General features: G+C 35.7%; 1 protein-coding gene across 5 annotated transcripts in view; it reads left to right on the top strand.

Moving 5' to 3' along the window:
• Lrba (LPS responsive beige-like anchor protein) overlaps window positions 1–13,548 on the top strand; it is a 561,457-nt gene that overhangs the window by 64,198 nt on the left and 483,711 nt on the right. For all 5 annotated transcript variants that reach the window (XM_027392996.2, XM_027392995.2, XM_027392998.1 and 2 more), the window contains 5 exons: window positions 1,647–1,742; window positions 5,926–6,047; window positions 6,136–6,262; window positions 7,067–7,186; window positions 8,956–9,102. In XM_027392996.2, coding sequence (XP_027248797.1) covers window positions 1,647–1,742; window positions 5,926–6,047; window positions 6,136–6,262; window positions 7,067–7,186; window positions 8,956–9,102 — 612 coding nt within the window. The remainder of the gene's footprint in view (window positions 1–1,646; window positions 1,743–5,925; window positions 6,048–6,135; window positions 6,263–7,066; window positions 7,187–8,955; window positions 9,103–13,548) is intronic.

The following is a 13,548-nucleotide window of genomic DNA, read 5'->3' as shown; positions in this document are numbered from 1 at the left end:
ACTACTATCTCTGACTCTGAGAGGAGAATGAAAACTCCCTCATCTAAGTCTACACACAGATTTATGATGTTTACCTGTGGAGTGAGTGCATCAATGAACATGCTTATTTGTAAAGACTCTTGAGATATGGCAACTCATGTCTTTTTCCTAAGGGCTTTCCAGTTTAGTGTTCTACAATAATGTCTGTGGGAGGGATTACCATATTTTTTTTTGTTGATTTGTTTATAGGAAAAGGAATTTGGAGGAATGATTTTTCTAGATGGAAATGCTGTAATAATCTAATTGTATTTGCTGTTTCAGTTATTTTTCTGTCATGTTGTTTTTTCTTTGAAATATATTTAGAAAATTAGTGTGATTGCAGTCACCTGTTATTAAGCATGCTTTTATAAATTGAGTGGTATGGATGATGAAGGATTATTTCTTAGATTGAAGTATTCTACTTACTAGTAAGATAAAAAGCTGCTAAACTTTTACATAATGACAATAACTTAGAATAGTAAACAAAATTAGATGGGAACAAACCAATGATTTCATCTGTAGTTTGACCCTGTTTTTAGCTTGTAATAAAGAGGAATGGATGTCCTTATTTTTACTATATTTCCTTATAGACTGATTAAGATGATAATGTGTATCTGATTGCCCTTGGCTTTCCTTATAAGTATCAATGAGATCTTCACTTTAGTTTTTGATTGTTTCATGTACTAGATATTTTTGTGGGCCAAAGAAACATTAAAACAAATATATTATACCCTTTATATATGCTGTGCATTTGAGGCATATTGAAGAATAAAATATGCTAGGGAAATTTAACCACTTCTGTGAATTCAGGGGGGACTGCTTGAGGAAGTGGACATGTGCTTTGAAGGGTATGAAAGATTTCCTTGGTTTGCAGGAGACTGAGGTAGGCTTAGTGAGCACACTTGAGCAGAGGGAATAGCTTGTACTCAGGCAGTGTTGTAGAAAGAATTCTATGACAAGGCATTGTAGATAGAATCCAGGAGGCAATGATATGCAAAATGAAATTGGAGATATAGATCAGTATCTGATAGACCATTTAAAAAGTGGTCTCTATTAAAGATAGGAGAGCAAGGGCATGTTGTAACTAACTGGTGAAAATATTATGGCTAAAACCATGGCCTTTGGAGTTAGACTGAGTTCTGATCCTGACCTCATCAGTTACTATATGACCTGAGGAGTGCTCCTCTGCCTCCGAGTCTGCCTCTGTAAAATCAGGAAAATAACAGGACCACCTAATAGGTTGGTCATGAAGTTAAAATATTATGACTTAATTAAGTACTTTCACATTGGAATCTAAGTGAGCATTATTTAGTACTTGCTAAATTAAGATGTATAGAGGAGTGGCTGGCAGTTTGAGGTATTTATAATTTTTAAAGTTCAATTTTTTAAGTGTTTGAGTGTGTGAAATAATATTAGTTCATATTTACTGAACAAAAATGTGCTTTATAGTACTTCAAAAATCACAGAATTCATTGTATCACTAAGATATTTGAAAATAGCATTATTTATTCTTGTAAACCTTTTAGTTTATAGTATTCAGTTATTTTTGTATATATTAATGCATGACTGTTATTCAATATGTTTTGTTTTATGGAGAATAGCATGATTAATAAACCATTATTTTATAGCCTCCGCATGCTGGGAAGTTGTTGTCTGTGTTAAAGCATATGCCTCAGAAGTACGGTCCTGATGCCTTTTTCAACTTTCCAGGAAAGAGTGCTGCAGTAAGTAAATACTCATGAGGCAACACCCAAATTTCTCCTTTTCCTTGCTTCTTGGAAGTGCAGCTTTGTCATCCCAGGTTCTATGTTAGGCAGAAGCTTTTCAGTGTGGGCTTTCTTGATCCTTAGGGCTGTTTCCCCTAGCAGTTTGATGCTGAAAGCATTTGAGAAAGCTGCCTACTCAAAGCTTGGTTCACTGAAGGAATAACAGCCTTTTTTCCATATGTAGTTACACTTTTCTGTGAATTTATCTTTGTGATTTTAAGTAGCTGTCAGAGTGAAACACTTTGACTTTCTTTCTAAACATCTTTTTTTAACCTTACATACCCTTTCCTCTGCTTATTTTACACCTGGGATATAGAAAGAGGAACTCTTTGAAACTTAGCAGGCACATTATCCTGCTTTGTAATGATTCTTATAAATATACACTTTTTCTTTTTGAGACAGGATCTTGCTCTACGACTTCAGGCTAATATCAGTATAGCCCAGTCTGGCCTCAGATGAGCTCTTACTGTCTGAGTCTCTTCAGTTCTAGGAATACAGGTACATGCCACCACACCTGGACATAATAGGCAAGCAAGCTATCACTGAGCTACACCCTTAGCCCTTACTACTTTATAAATAAGACCACTATGTATAAAGTAATCTAAGGGCACATACAGTCTGTAGGTATGTAATTTGTGGAATCTTTAAACAATTCATTATTACATTAGTCAGTCTATAATAACTTAAGTTTTAGAAGATTTTCAACCTTTTCTTTCATTTATTATTTTGATAATCATATAAATCTTGCTTGCTTGTTTGGTTCTATGTAGTTAAGAACTATCTGCTAAAAGATAAGAATTTATTTTAATAGGACATTCCTGCCTATGATCCCAAAATTCTGGAGGTGGGGGCAGGAAGTCAGTAGGTCAATGTCATCCTAGGCTACATAGGGAATTTGAGGCCATTCTGGGCTCCCAAGACTGTGTCTCAATAAAATAAAATGAAGTAAAACAAACTAAATACTTTTGTGATATTTGGTTGTTTTTTTTTTTTGGGATTTTCTTTTTTGTTTTTATATTACCTTGTTGCCCAAGCTATTCTTCAACTTGGAATTTTTCTGCCTCGTCTTCCTAAGTGTCTGAATTTGTAGGCATGTTTCATGTCACCCAGTTCCTTTGAGGAATTCAAATTTTAAGTACAGAATATATGACTTGCTTTTAAAACTTTCATTGATCTTTTCTTTACAATTTTTCAAGACGAATTTTTGATTTTAAGCTTTCAGATAACAGTCTCTTTCCATTGAGCTTATTTTTTACCTCTGAAATGCAAAAGTGTTCTTACAAGATTAACTATTTTTTAATGCACGATATTAAAAAATTTATTTTTTATAGTTCTCTGAGGTTGAAACCTGCCCATTCTGCTACTTCATTTATCTTGAAAGTAGAGCAGGTTCAACTGAATAGCTCTTGAAATTTCAAGAGTGAGTGTTTAAAATAAGTTAACTTCAGTAACTCATTCTTTTCTTCAAAGAAAGCTTTAAAAGGAAATTATGAAGTACACAAGCAAATTTCTTTAAATAAGCTGTTATATCTACTTTCATTTTAGGTGAAAGAGACTTTAGGCATACATTGAAAATGTAGTAGGTTTTCTTTAATGCAATCTTTAAATAAAATTATCTGCTTCTAGTTTTGAAAGTATTATTGCATAAATATGTTTCTGTGTTGTTTTTCATGCCTTGTGCCGTATCTAATACATATGAAAGAATATGTGTATATATATTACGTGTATACAAATGCTTATATAATTGGTATATGTGACAAAAGCAGCAAAAGAAAGGCTTGAAGTATACAGTTTGATTTTTCAAAAAACTGACATAGTATTCACATATCTTATAGTGAATATTTTTACAGTATACGATTTAAAGCATTAAGTTGTGAAGCTGTCACAACCCATTTTAGAACATTTTCATCAAACTCTTGTATTTGTCACCAATCTTCTTTCTGTTTCTCTGGATTTGTCAATTCTGGACCATGAATATACATGGTTTTCATACAACAGGTGGTCTTTGGGGTTGGATTTTTTTCTTGACATAATATTCTCAAAATCTACCCATCCCATAGCTTGCATTATCAACACATTATTTATTTTTATGGATTTTTGTAGATTATTGTATGGGCCTTTCACATTTAATTGTTCTTCTTTTAATGCAGTGATTTTCAACCTGTGTGTCGGGATCCCTTTGGTGGGGGGACTCAAATGATCCTTTCACAAGGGAGGCATATCAGATATCGTGCATATCAGATATTTATGTTACTATTCATAACAGTAACAAAATTACAGTTATGAAGTAGCAATGAAAATAACCTTATGGTTGGAGTTTACCACAGCACGAGGAACTGTATTAAAGTGTCACAGCATTAGGAAGGTTGAGAACCAGTGACTTAATGGGTGTTTGGATTTTGTAACTTTTGGACTTTGAAGATTAATGCTACTCAGGGCTTTTATGTACAGTTTATTATATGGGTTAAGTTTTTATTTGTACTGCGTATAAACCTAGAGATGGGATTTTTTGGGTTTTAGGCTCTCTTATTAACACTTTGAGGAATTCCTTCGGGTTTCACAGTCTCATCAGTGTAGGGAGATTGCAGTTTCTTTCCTTGTTGATACTAATTAATGTTATACTAGGGGATTCTTTTTTTTTTTCTTCCCAGTGTTGGGGTACCAGCCGAGGACTTTGTGTGTTCTGCTCCTCTGAACTATACCTCTATCCCTGTCACTGTCATTTTGATTTATAACTTCTTGATGGCTAGCAATATTTGGCATCTTTCCATATCTTTATTGGCCTTTAGTGTATCTACTTTTTATATTTTTTTGAGACAAGGTTTCCCTATGTAGCTCTTGCTGGGTTGGAACTTGCTATGTAGAGCTGTTTATACTCAAACTAGTAAAGATCTTCTTGACTCTGCCTTCCCAGTGCTGCAATTAAAAGTGTGCATCTCTGTGATCAGCCTTGTATTTGTCTTTTTATTATTAAGAATTCTTTGTATGTTTTGAATAAGACTCTTATCAGATACTCACTTTGGCAAATATCTCCTCCCATTCTTATGTCTTCTAAAGTTTTAAAAGGTGTCTTTCAAAGCTTAGTTTTACATTTTATTAAAGTTCAATTTATGTGTATTTTTAAAAGACCTTTTAAATTATTCCTATTTTATGGGCACTACTGTTTGACTGCATGTATGTCTGTGTGAGGGTGTCAGATTACCTGGAACTGGAGTTCTAGACAGTTGTGAGCTGCCATGTGGGTACTCAGAATTGAACCCAGTGGTTAAGAGAACTGGATGCTCTTCCAGAGGACACTTATGTTTTGGGTGCCACAATTGTGAAGGAATTGTCTAACTCAATAAAGATTTTATGCCAGTGCTCATTATTATATCTTTTGAATCTGGCAGTGTGTCTTGTAACTTTTTTTTTAACTTTTAAAGTTTTTGTTGCTATTCAGAAAGCCTTTGTTATATAATATTATATATTATATAATATATATATATATATGTCTGTATAGATTTTTGTTTGTTTGTTTGTTTGGTTTCTTTGAAATAGGGTCTCACTCTGTGGCCCTGACTACAAGTCTGCCACTTGCTATGTAGACCAGGTTGGCCTTGAACTCCCAGAAGTCCACCTGCTAATGCCTTCCAAGTGCTGGGATTAAAGGCGAATGTTACCATGCCCAGCTAATATTATATTTAAACAGTTTAAACTAAGTATAAAACTACTTCATAAAATGACTTATGAATACCATTTTGAAAAATATATCAAATAAACCTGTTTAATTTTATACTTGTAGTTACAAAAATAATATAATTAAGCCTTTAACTGATTTCTCTAACATATATCAAGTCATATATCTCTATCAATTTTTTTTTTGTCAAATTTCAGTGGTTTGATCTCAGCACTATTTCTTTAAACTAGAATCTTGAGTTTATCCTCAGCTCTCTACATTGAATGCTTCATTTAATTAATTAATATTTACTAATTTTTATTTGGGCAAATGTTTTCTTCCAAATAAAGTCAGCTTTGAGATGTTTTATAACTTAAAGTAATATGACACTAGAAACACACATAATATTGTAAAGTCTCATTTTCATGAATTCTATAATAAAGTTTTTCACCCAAGTTAGTAACTGCATTTATTTCTTTCCTTTAGGCTATTGCATTACCTCCTATAGCCAGATGGCCTTACCAGAATGGTTTTACATTTCACACCTGGCTTAGAATGGATCCTGTAAATAATATTAATGTTGACAAGGATAAACCATATTTGTATTGGTATGTATTTCTAGACTTGATTAATGTTAATACCTTTTTTTTGAAAATGAGAATATTTAGGGGGAAAATGAAAATTTACTTTTTATAGTTTCAGAACCAGTAAAGGTCTTGGCTATTCTGCTCATTTTGTTGGAGGCTGTTTGATTATAACCTCAATAAAGTCAAAAGGAAAAGGCTTTCAACATTGTGTGAAGTTTGATTTCAAGCCCCAAAAGGTATGTACTCTTCCTAAGTCGGTTCCTTTAAGAAGCTACACAGCCTGCATAGTGCTGTGTTAACCATGTGTTTACACTGTTTACACTTTTTCAAAAAGTGTGTTTTAGGGCCGGGCGTTGTTGGCGCACGCCTTTAATCCCAGCACTTGGGAGGTAGAAGCAGGCAGATCTTTGTGAGTTCGAGACCAGCCTGGTCTACAAGAGCTAGTTCCAGGATAGTATCCAAAGCCACAGAGAAACCCTGTCTTGAAAAACAAAAAAAACCCAAAAAAACAAAAACAAAAAAAGTTTGTTTTAGTTATTCAATAGTTTTTAACATCTATGGTTTGGGTCATGAAATGACTGAATATTTAGTTATTTGTAGGTTTTATACTTACTTTAGTACTGCCTTCTTTTGGACCTTACAAGTTAGAGGTTAGTAAAGCATATTTTCAAATTATAAAGAAGATATTTATACCAGACATTAAATTTTTTGGTGGCATGTTTGAAAATTTTTATGCTATTATATATTATCTAGTAATTAAGACCAATCTGCTAAGATTTTCCTGGTATCAATACTGTCCTAGAAGTTGAATATTGGACCGTTAAAAGTACTAAAATTATTTTTAAGTTTAATTAAAGGGTGGGTTGGGTGGGGAACATGGGAGGATGGGAGGGTGAGGGAATGGGGGGATGGATATGTAAATATGAGTAATTAAAAATTAAATAAAATAAATTGGAAAAAGTTTAATTAAAATCTTCCAATTTTTAGTTATTATCAGTGAGGTTGTATTATTCAGAGAATCATTATTTTTGCTTACTCAGTGGTACATGGTAACTATAGTGCACATTTACAACCGATGGAAGAACAGTGAGCTTCGATGCTATGTGAATGGTGAGCTTGCTTCCTATGGAGAGATAACATGGTTTGTCAACACCAATGATGTAAGTAGTTTCAGAAATATGTCGTGTGTCTTATTGTTTCTATTCTGCGATAAGGCACCTGACCAGCAGTGGCTTGGGGATTATGAAAGGCTTTATTTGGTATACACTTCCATATCACAGTACATATCAAAGGAAATTAGGGCAGGAACTGGTGCAGAGACCATGGAGGGGTGCTGCTTACTAGCTTGATCCTCATGTCTTGCTCAGCCTGCATTCTTATACACGAAAGACCATCTGCCTAGAGATGTTATTCTCCACTGTGGGCTGGACCCTCCCATGTCAATCATCAGTCAAGAAAATGCCCCCAGGTTGGTTAGCCTATGGGCCAATCTGATGGGGATATTTTCTTATCTGAGGTTCTGTATTTTCAGATGTCTCTAGCTTGTATCAAGTTGACTAAAACTAATCAGTATACCATGAAAAAGAATTGTTTTAAAGGGATGAAATTTATAAACAAGATAGTATTTCAAAATCTGAGTATACATTTTGAACACCATAATGTATTTTTATAGTCATAATTTGGATAGTATGTTAATTTTTTGATAGAGCTTGTTGATTTGTCAACTAAGGTATTATTTTGGTTTTATCATTAAGTTCTAGGTAGAGATAAAGATGATTATTTTATAAATAAGTTAGATGATACATGCCCATACACTTTGCATATACTTCATAGCTGATATTGATACTATTAATTTTTATTAAATTTTCTGGATTCAAAGGTTAGAATGAAAATAGAAATGGTGTTATTTCCCCCCTTCTAAAATTCTTTTTATAGAAAGCTTAGAAAAAAATACAAGGAAAATGGCTTCAAACTATACCATTCATCCATCCACTGTTCACTCCTTTCTTATCATTTTTTAACACTTATATTCATGTTGATAATATTAGCCTTAAGAGCTCATGTTGTCATTGTATCAGAGTTCTGAAACTTAATTATGTCACGTATTGACTATATGATCTTGCTCACTTTCCTTCTGAAAATAGGTATGAAACACTGTATCCCAGAAAAATGTGGTGATGATGAACAGGATATGCTTCTTTAGTCTCTTAGCAGTGTTTTGTAAATGAGGAACACTCATCTTTTTACTATAAAAAAGGTGCAGTGAGAAGGGTGACTCAGTAAATTCCAAACCAAACTCATTATTTTCCTGCTTTAGACAAAGCTTTCTTTTTAATTTAGATGTTTAACTTTTTGACTTAGTATCTTATCAACTTGTCTGATTTTCTTTTTTTTTTTTTTTCTTTTTTTGGTTTTTTGAGACAGGGTTTCTCTGTGTAGCTTTGGAGCCTATCCTGGCACTCGCTCCGGAAACCAGGCTGGCCTCGAATTCACAGAGATCTGCCTGCCTCTGCCTCCCGTGTGCTGGGATTAAAGGCATACACCACTAACGCCCGGCTCTGATTTTCTTTTTTATTGTCTAATTGTTAACAAGTTGTAATTATTATAACTTAGAAAACTTGTGTTCATCCATTTTCAAGATGCCATTTCCAATCTCCACTCCAGGTGTGAAGGAATGAAGTGCTAAAAGAATTGTTTTATTCTATTCATATATACTTTAGAAAGACACATATGTATATGTGTGCATTTATTGGCCTGTATCTTGGCTCTTTTACTTAATATATATACTCTACTTCTGTTTACTTTGTCTAAATGACAGAATTTATTTCATTTTAATGGCCAAATAGTATTTTATTCAATATACGTGTCATCTATTGCTCCTAGAGCATATGATTTTTTTTTTTTAATAAGATCTCTTTTTCTTTTACAGACCTTTGACAAATGCTTCCTGGGCTCATCAGAGACAGCAGATGCAAATAGGGTGTTCTGTGGTCAGATGACTGCGGTCTACCTTTTCAGTGACGCTCTTAACGCAGCGCAGATTTTTGCCATTTATCAGTTGGGCCTGGGGTATAAGGTACTTAACTCACTCACTGTTCACTGTTTAGTGCTTGAATGCTCCTTGGGTTGATTTTAAGGTGGTTCATACATGGGAAGTTACACCTTGAGTGGTTATAGTGTATGCCAGGGGCACTGGGAGTATGGCAGGAAATCAGAGGGGTCAAAGTGTACTTTACATTTTGAGAGAAATGCAGAGTACTTGACTTGTGTTAATAACTGGGAAAAGTGCTAGCTTAAGTCTCAGTTTTGTTTCACGCTCTAATTCTTTCCACAAAGGCAAATCTTTTTTTAAGGTGACATAAAATTGTGTATATTCATGGGGTATCACACAATATATATATATATATATATACACTGTGTGCAAATCTGCCTTCTCAAACTTTTACTATTCTTCATGATAAAATGTCCTCACTTTTTCTTTGCTTTTTTGAAATATATATTGTTCTTATTTATAGTTATTTTGCTGTGCAGCCATGCACCACAACTCTCTTTGTTCTAATTATAATTTAGTGTCCATTGACCATTCTTTCTCCATCACCACTGTTAACCATCATTCAACTTTCAACTTGTTAGAGATTGTCATTCATAGATTTCAAGTATGAGGGGGATAAGGGAGCATTTATCTACCGGTGTCTTGGGTTATTTTACTTAATATATGTCCTCCAGTTTTATCTATGCTACCAAACTGACAGAATTTAATTCATTTTAATGGCCAAATAGTATTTCATTCTATATATGTATACTGTCTTTTTTTCCACTTTTAAAATTTAAATTAAAAACAATCTTATTTTACATACCAATCCCATTTCCCTCTCCCTCCAGTTTTTCCATTTTCCCCACCCTCTTCCCATCCCACCCCCCATCCACTCCTCAGAGAGGGTGAGGTCTCCCATGGGCAATCATCAAACTCTGTCATATTATTTGGGACAACCCCCCCCCCCCCCAGTATCTAGGCTGAGGACGGTATCCTTCCATAGGGAATGGGCCACAAAAGCCATTTCATGCACTAGGGATAAATACTGGTTCCACTGCCAGCGGGCCCTATAGACTGCTCAAGCCCCCCAACTGACACCCATGTTCAGGGGGCCTAGTTTGGTCTTATGCAGGTTCCTCAGCTCCCACTTGCTCAGGTCAGCTGTTTCTGTGGGTTTCCGCAGTGTGGTCTTGACCCCTTTGCTCATCACTCCTCCCTCTCTATAACTGGACTCCAGGAGTTCGGCTCAGTGCTTAGCTGTGAATCTCTGCTTCTGCTTCCATCAGCTACTGGACTAATGCTGTAGGATGACATTTAAGGTAGTCATCAATGTCATTATAGGGGAAGGGCATTTAAGGTACCCTCTCCCCTATTGCTTAGATTCTTAGTTGGGGTCATCCTTATGGATTCCTGGGAATTTCCCTAGTGCCAGGTTTCTGGCTAACCCCATAATGTCCCCCTCTAACAAGTTATCTCTTTCCTTGCTCTCCTTCTCTGTCCTTACCCCAACTTGACCTTCCTGATCCCTCATGTTCCCCTCCCCCCTCCCCTTCTCCTCCCCTCTTTCTCCTACCCCTTCACCGTGCTCCCAATTTACTCAGGAGATCTTGTCCCTTTCCCCTTCTCAGGGGGTCCATGTATGTCTCTCTTGTTTCCTAGCTTCTCTGGGGTTGTGGACTGTAGGCTGGTTATCCTTTGCTCTATGTCTAATATCCACTTATGAGATAGTACATACCATGTGTTTCTTTCTGTGTCTGGGTTACCTCAGGATAATTTCTTCTAGTTCTATCCATTTGCCTGTGAATTTAAAGATGCCATTGTTTTTTTACTGCTGACTAGTACTCCATTTTGTATATGTACCACATTTTCTTTATTCATTCTTCGGTTGAGGGGCATCTAGGTTGCTTCCAGGTTCTGGCATTACAAATAATGCTGCTATGAAAGTAGTTGAACAGATGTCCTTGTGGTATGAATATGCTTCCTTTGGATATATGCCTAAGAGTGAAATTGATGGATCTTGAAGTAGACTGATTCCCAATTTTGTGAGAAACTGTCATACTGTTTTCCAAAGTGGCTGTATAAGTTTGCTTTCCCGCCATCAATGGAGGAGTGTTCCCCTTTTTCCACATCCTCTCCAGCATAAAGTGTCATTGGTGTTTTTGATTTTAGCATTCTGACAGGTGTAAGATGGTATCTCAGAGTTGTTTTGATTTGCATTTCCCTGATGGCAGTATTTTATTGAGTATTTTTGCATCGATGTTCATGAGGGAGATTGATCTGTAGTTCTTTCTTTGTTGCCTCTTTGTTTGGTTTGGGTATCAGAGTTACTGTACCCTCATAAAAGGAGTTTGGCAATGTTCCTTCTCTTTCTATTGTGTGGAACAATTTGAGGAATATTGGTATTAGCTGTTCTTTGAATTTCTGGTAGAATTCTGCATTGAAACCATCTGGCTCTAGGCCTTTTTTGGTTGAGAGACCTTCTTCATCCCTTTTGATTAATTTTGCAGTCTAATTTGTTAGATATTAGGATAGCTATACCAATTTGTTTCTTAGATCCATTTGATTGGATAATCTTTTCCCAACCCTTTACTCTGAGGTAATGTCTGTTTTTGAAGTTGAGGTGTGTTTCTTGTATGCAGCCGAACGATGGATTCTGTCTTCATATCCATTCTGTTAGCCCATGTCTTTTTATAGGCATATTGAGATCATTGATATTAAGAGATATTAATGACTATTGATTGTTGATTCCTATTATTTTTGAAATTGTTGTTGTTGGTGATATGTGTATTTTCCCATTTTTGGGGTGTTGGGATTATCTATTGTCATGTTCTTGTGGGTGTAGATTGCTTCCTTGGGTTGGAGTTTTCCTTCCAGTACTTTCTGTAGGGCTGGATTTGTGGATATGTATTGTTTAATTCTGATTTTGTCATATAATATCTTGTTTTCTCCATCTATAGTGATTGAGAGCTTTGGTTATAGTAGTCTGGGCTGGCATCCTTGGTCTCTTAGTGTTTGTAGAACATTTATCCAGGATCTTTGAGAAGTCAGGTGTAATTCTGATAGGTCTGTCTTTATATGTTACTTGGCATTTTTCCTTTGCAGCTCTTAATATTCTTTCTTTTTTCTGTATGTTTGATGTTTTGATTATTATGTAGCAAGGGAACTTTTTTTTTTTGGTTCAGTTTATTTGGTATTCTGTAAGCTTCTTATACTTTTATAGGCATGTCCTTCCTTAGGTTGGGAAAGTTTTCTTCTATGATTTGGTGAATATTTTTTCTGTGCCTTTGAGCTGGGCTTCTTCACCTTCTTCTATGCATATTATTTTTAGGTTTGCTCTTTTCATGGTGTCCCAGATTTCCTGGATATTTTGTGTTAAGTATTTGTTGGATTTAACATTTTCTTTGGTCAATGAATCTATTTCCTTTAATGTATCTTCAACATCTGAGATTTACTTTTCTGTCTCTTGTATTCTGTTGGCTAAGCATACATCTGTAGTTCCTGTTGATTTACCCAGATTTTCCATTTCCAGCATTCTCTCAGTTTGTGTTTTCTTTATTGCTTCTATTTCAGTTTTCATGTCTTGAACTGTTTGAATTGTTTCCTTCACCTGCTTGATTGTTGTTTCTTGGCTTTCCTTGCTTTCTTTAAGGGATTTGTTGATTTCTTGCATTTTTTGTTTGTCTTTTCCTTCATTCCTTTAAGGGAGTTTCTCATTTCTTCTTTAAGGGCCTCTTCATCTTCATAAAGTTATTTTTAAGGTCGTTTTCTTCTGCTTCATCTGTATTGGGATGTTCAGGTCTTGCTGGTGTATAACCCTAGTCTCTGGTGGTATCACATTACTCTTTATGTTTTTAAATGTGTTGTTATACTGTTGTCTACCAATCTCTTCCTCCAGTGGGTACAGGTGGGGCCTGTGATTCAGGGGGTCTGTCTTCCTCCAATTGGTATGGTTTAGGCCTGTGGCTTAGGTGGTCACTCTAAGCTCCAATTGAGGCAGATGCGGTGCTAGATGGTTTGGGGTATGGGGAGACTGTCCCCAGATCTCTGGGGTTTCTGGTGGGATGGGGTGTGCGATGTGCCCCAGGCAATTAGTATCTAGGGGTTAAAGGCCTCCTTCCCAATGGTGGCAGATGCAATGCTGGATGGTTTGGAGTGTGGGGAGGCTGTCCCCAGGTCTCTGGGGGTTTAATGGGCAGAGGTCCAGTCATTTTTTATCAATCTATTTTCATCTTTCTTTTTTTGTGGGGGGCAGGGTGTCTCTACATAGATCTGGTTATTCTGGCACTCAATGTGTAGACCAGTCTGGCTTTGATCTCATAGAGATAGACCTACCTCTGGCTCACTACTACATGACTTATTAATGAATATTTTATTTATTTTTTTGTTTTCTTTTATTTGTTTTCTGAGACAGGGTCTTCACTTTGTTGCTCTGGTTATCCTGGATCTCACTGTATAGCTTAGGCAGGCCTCAAAGTCATGGAGATTCAC

This window comes from Cricetulus griseus, assembly GCF_003668045.3.
Source record: "Cricetulus griseus strain 17A/GY chromosome 1 unlocalized genomic scaffold, alternate assembly CriGri-PICRH-1.0 chr1_0, whole genome shotgun sequence".
In the NCBI taxonomy this organism is placed as follows: domain Eukaryota; kingdom Metazoa; phylum Chordata; class Mammalia; order Rodentia; family Cricetidae; genus Cricetulus; species Cricetulus griseus.
Note: the sequence above shows the minus strand (reverse complement) of the source record. Positions and strands in the feature narration are given on the sequence as shown.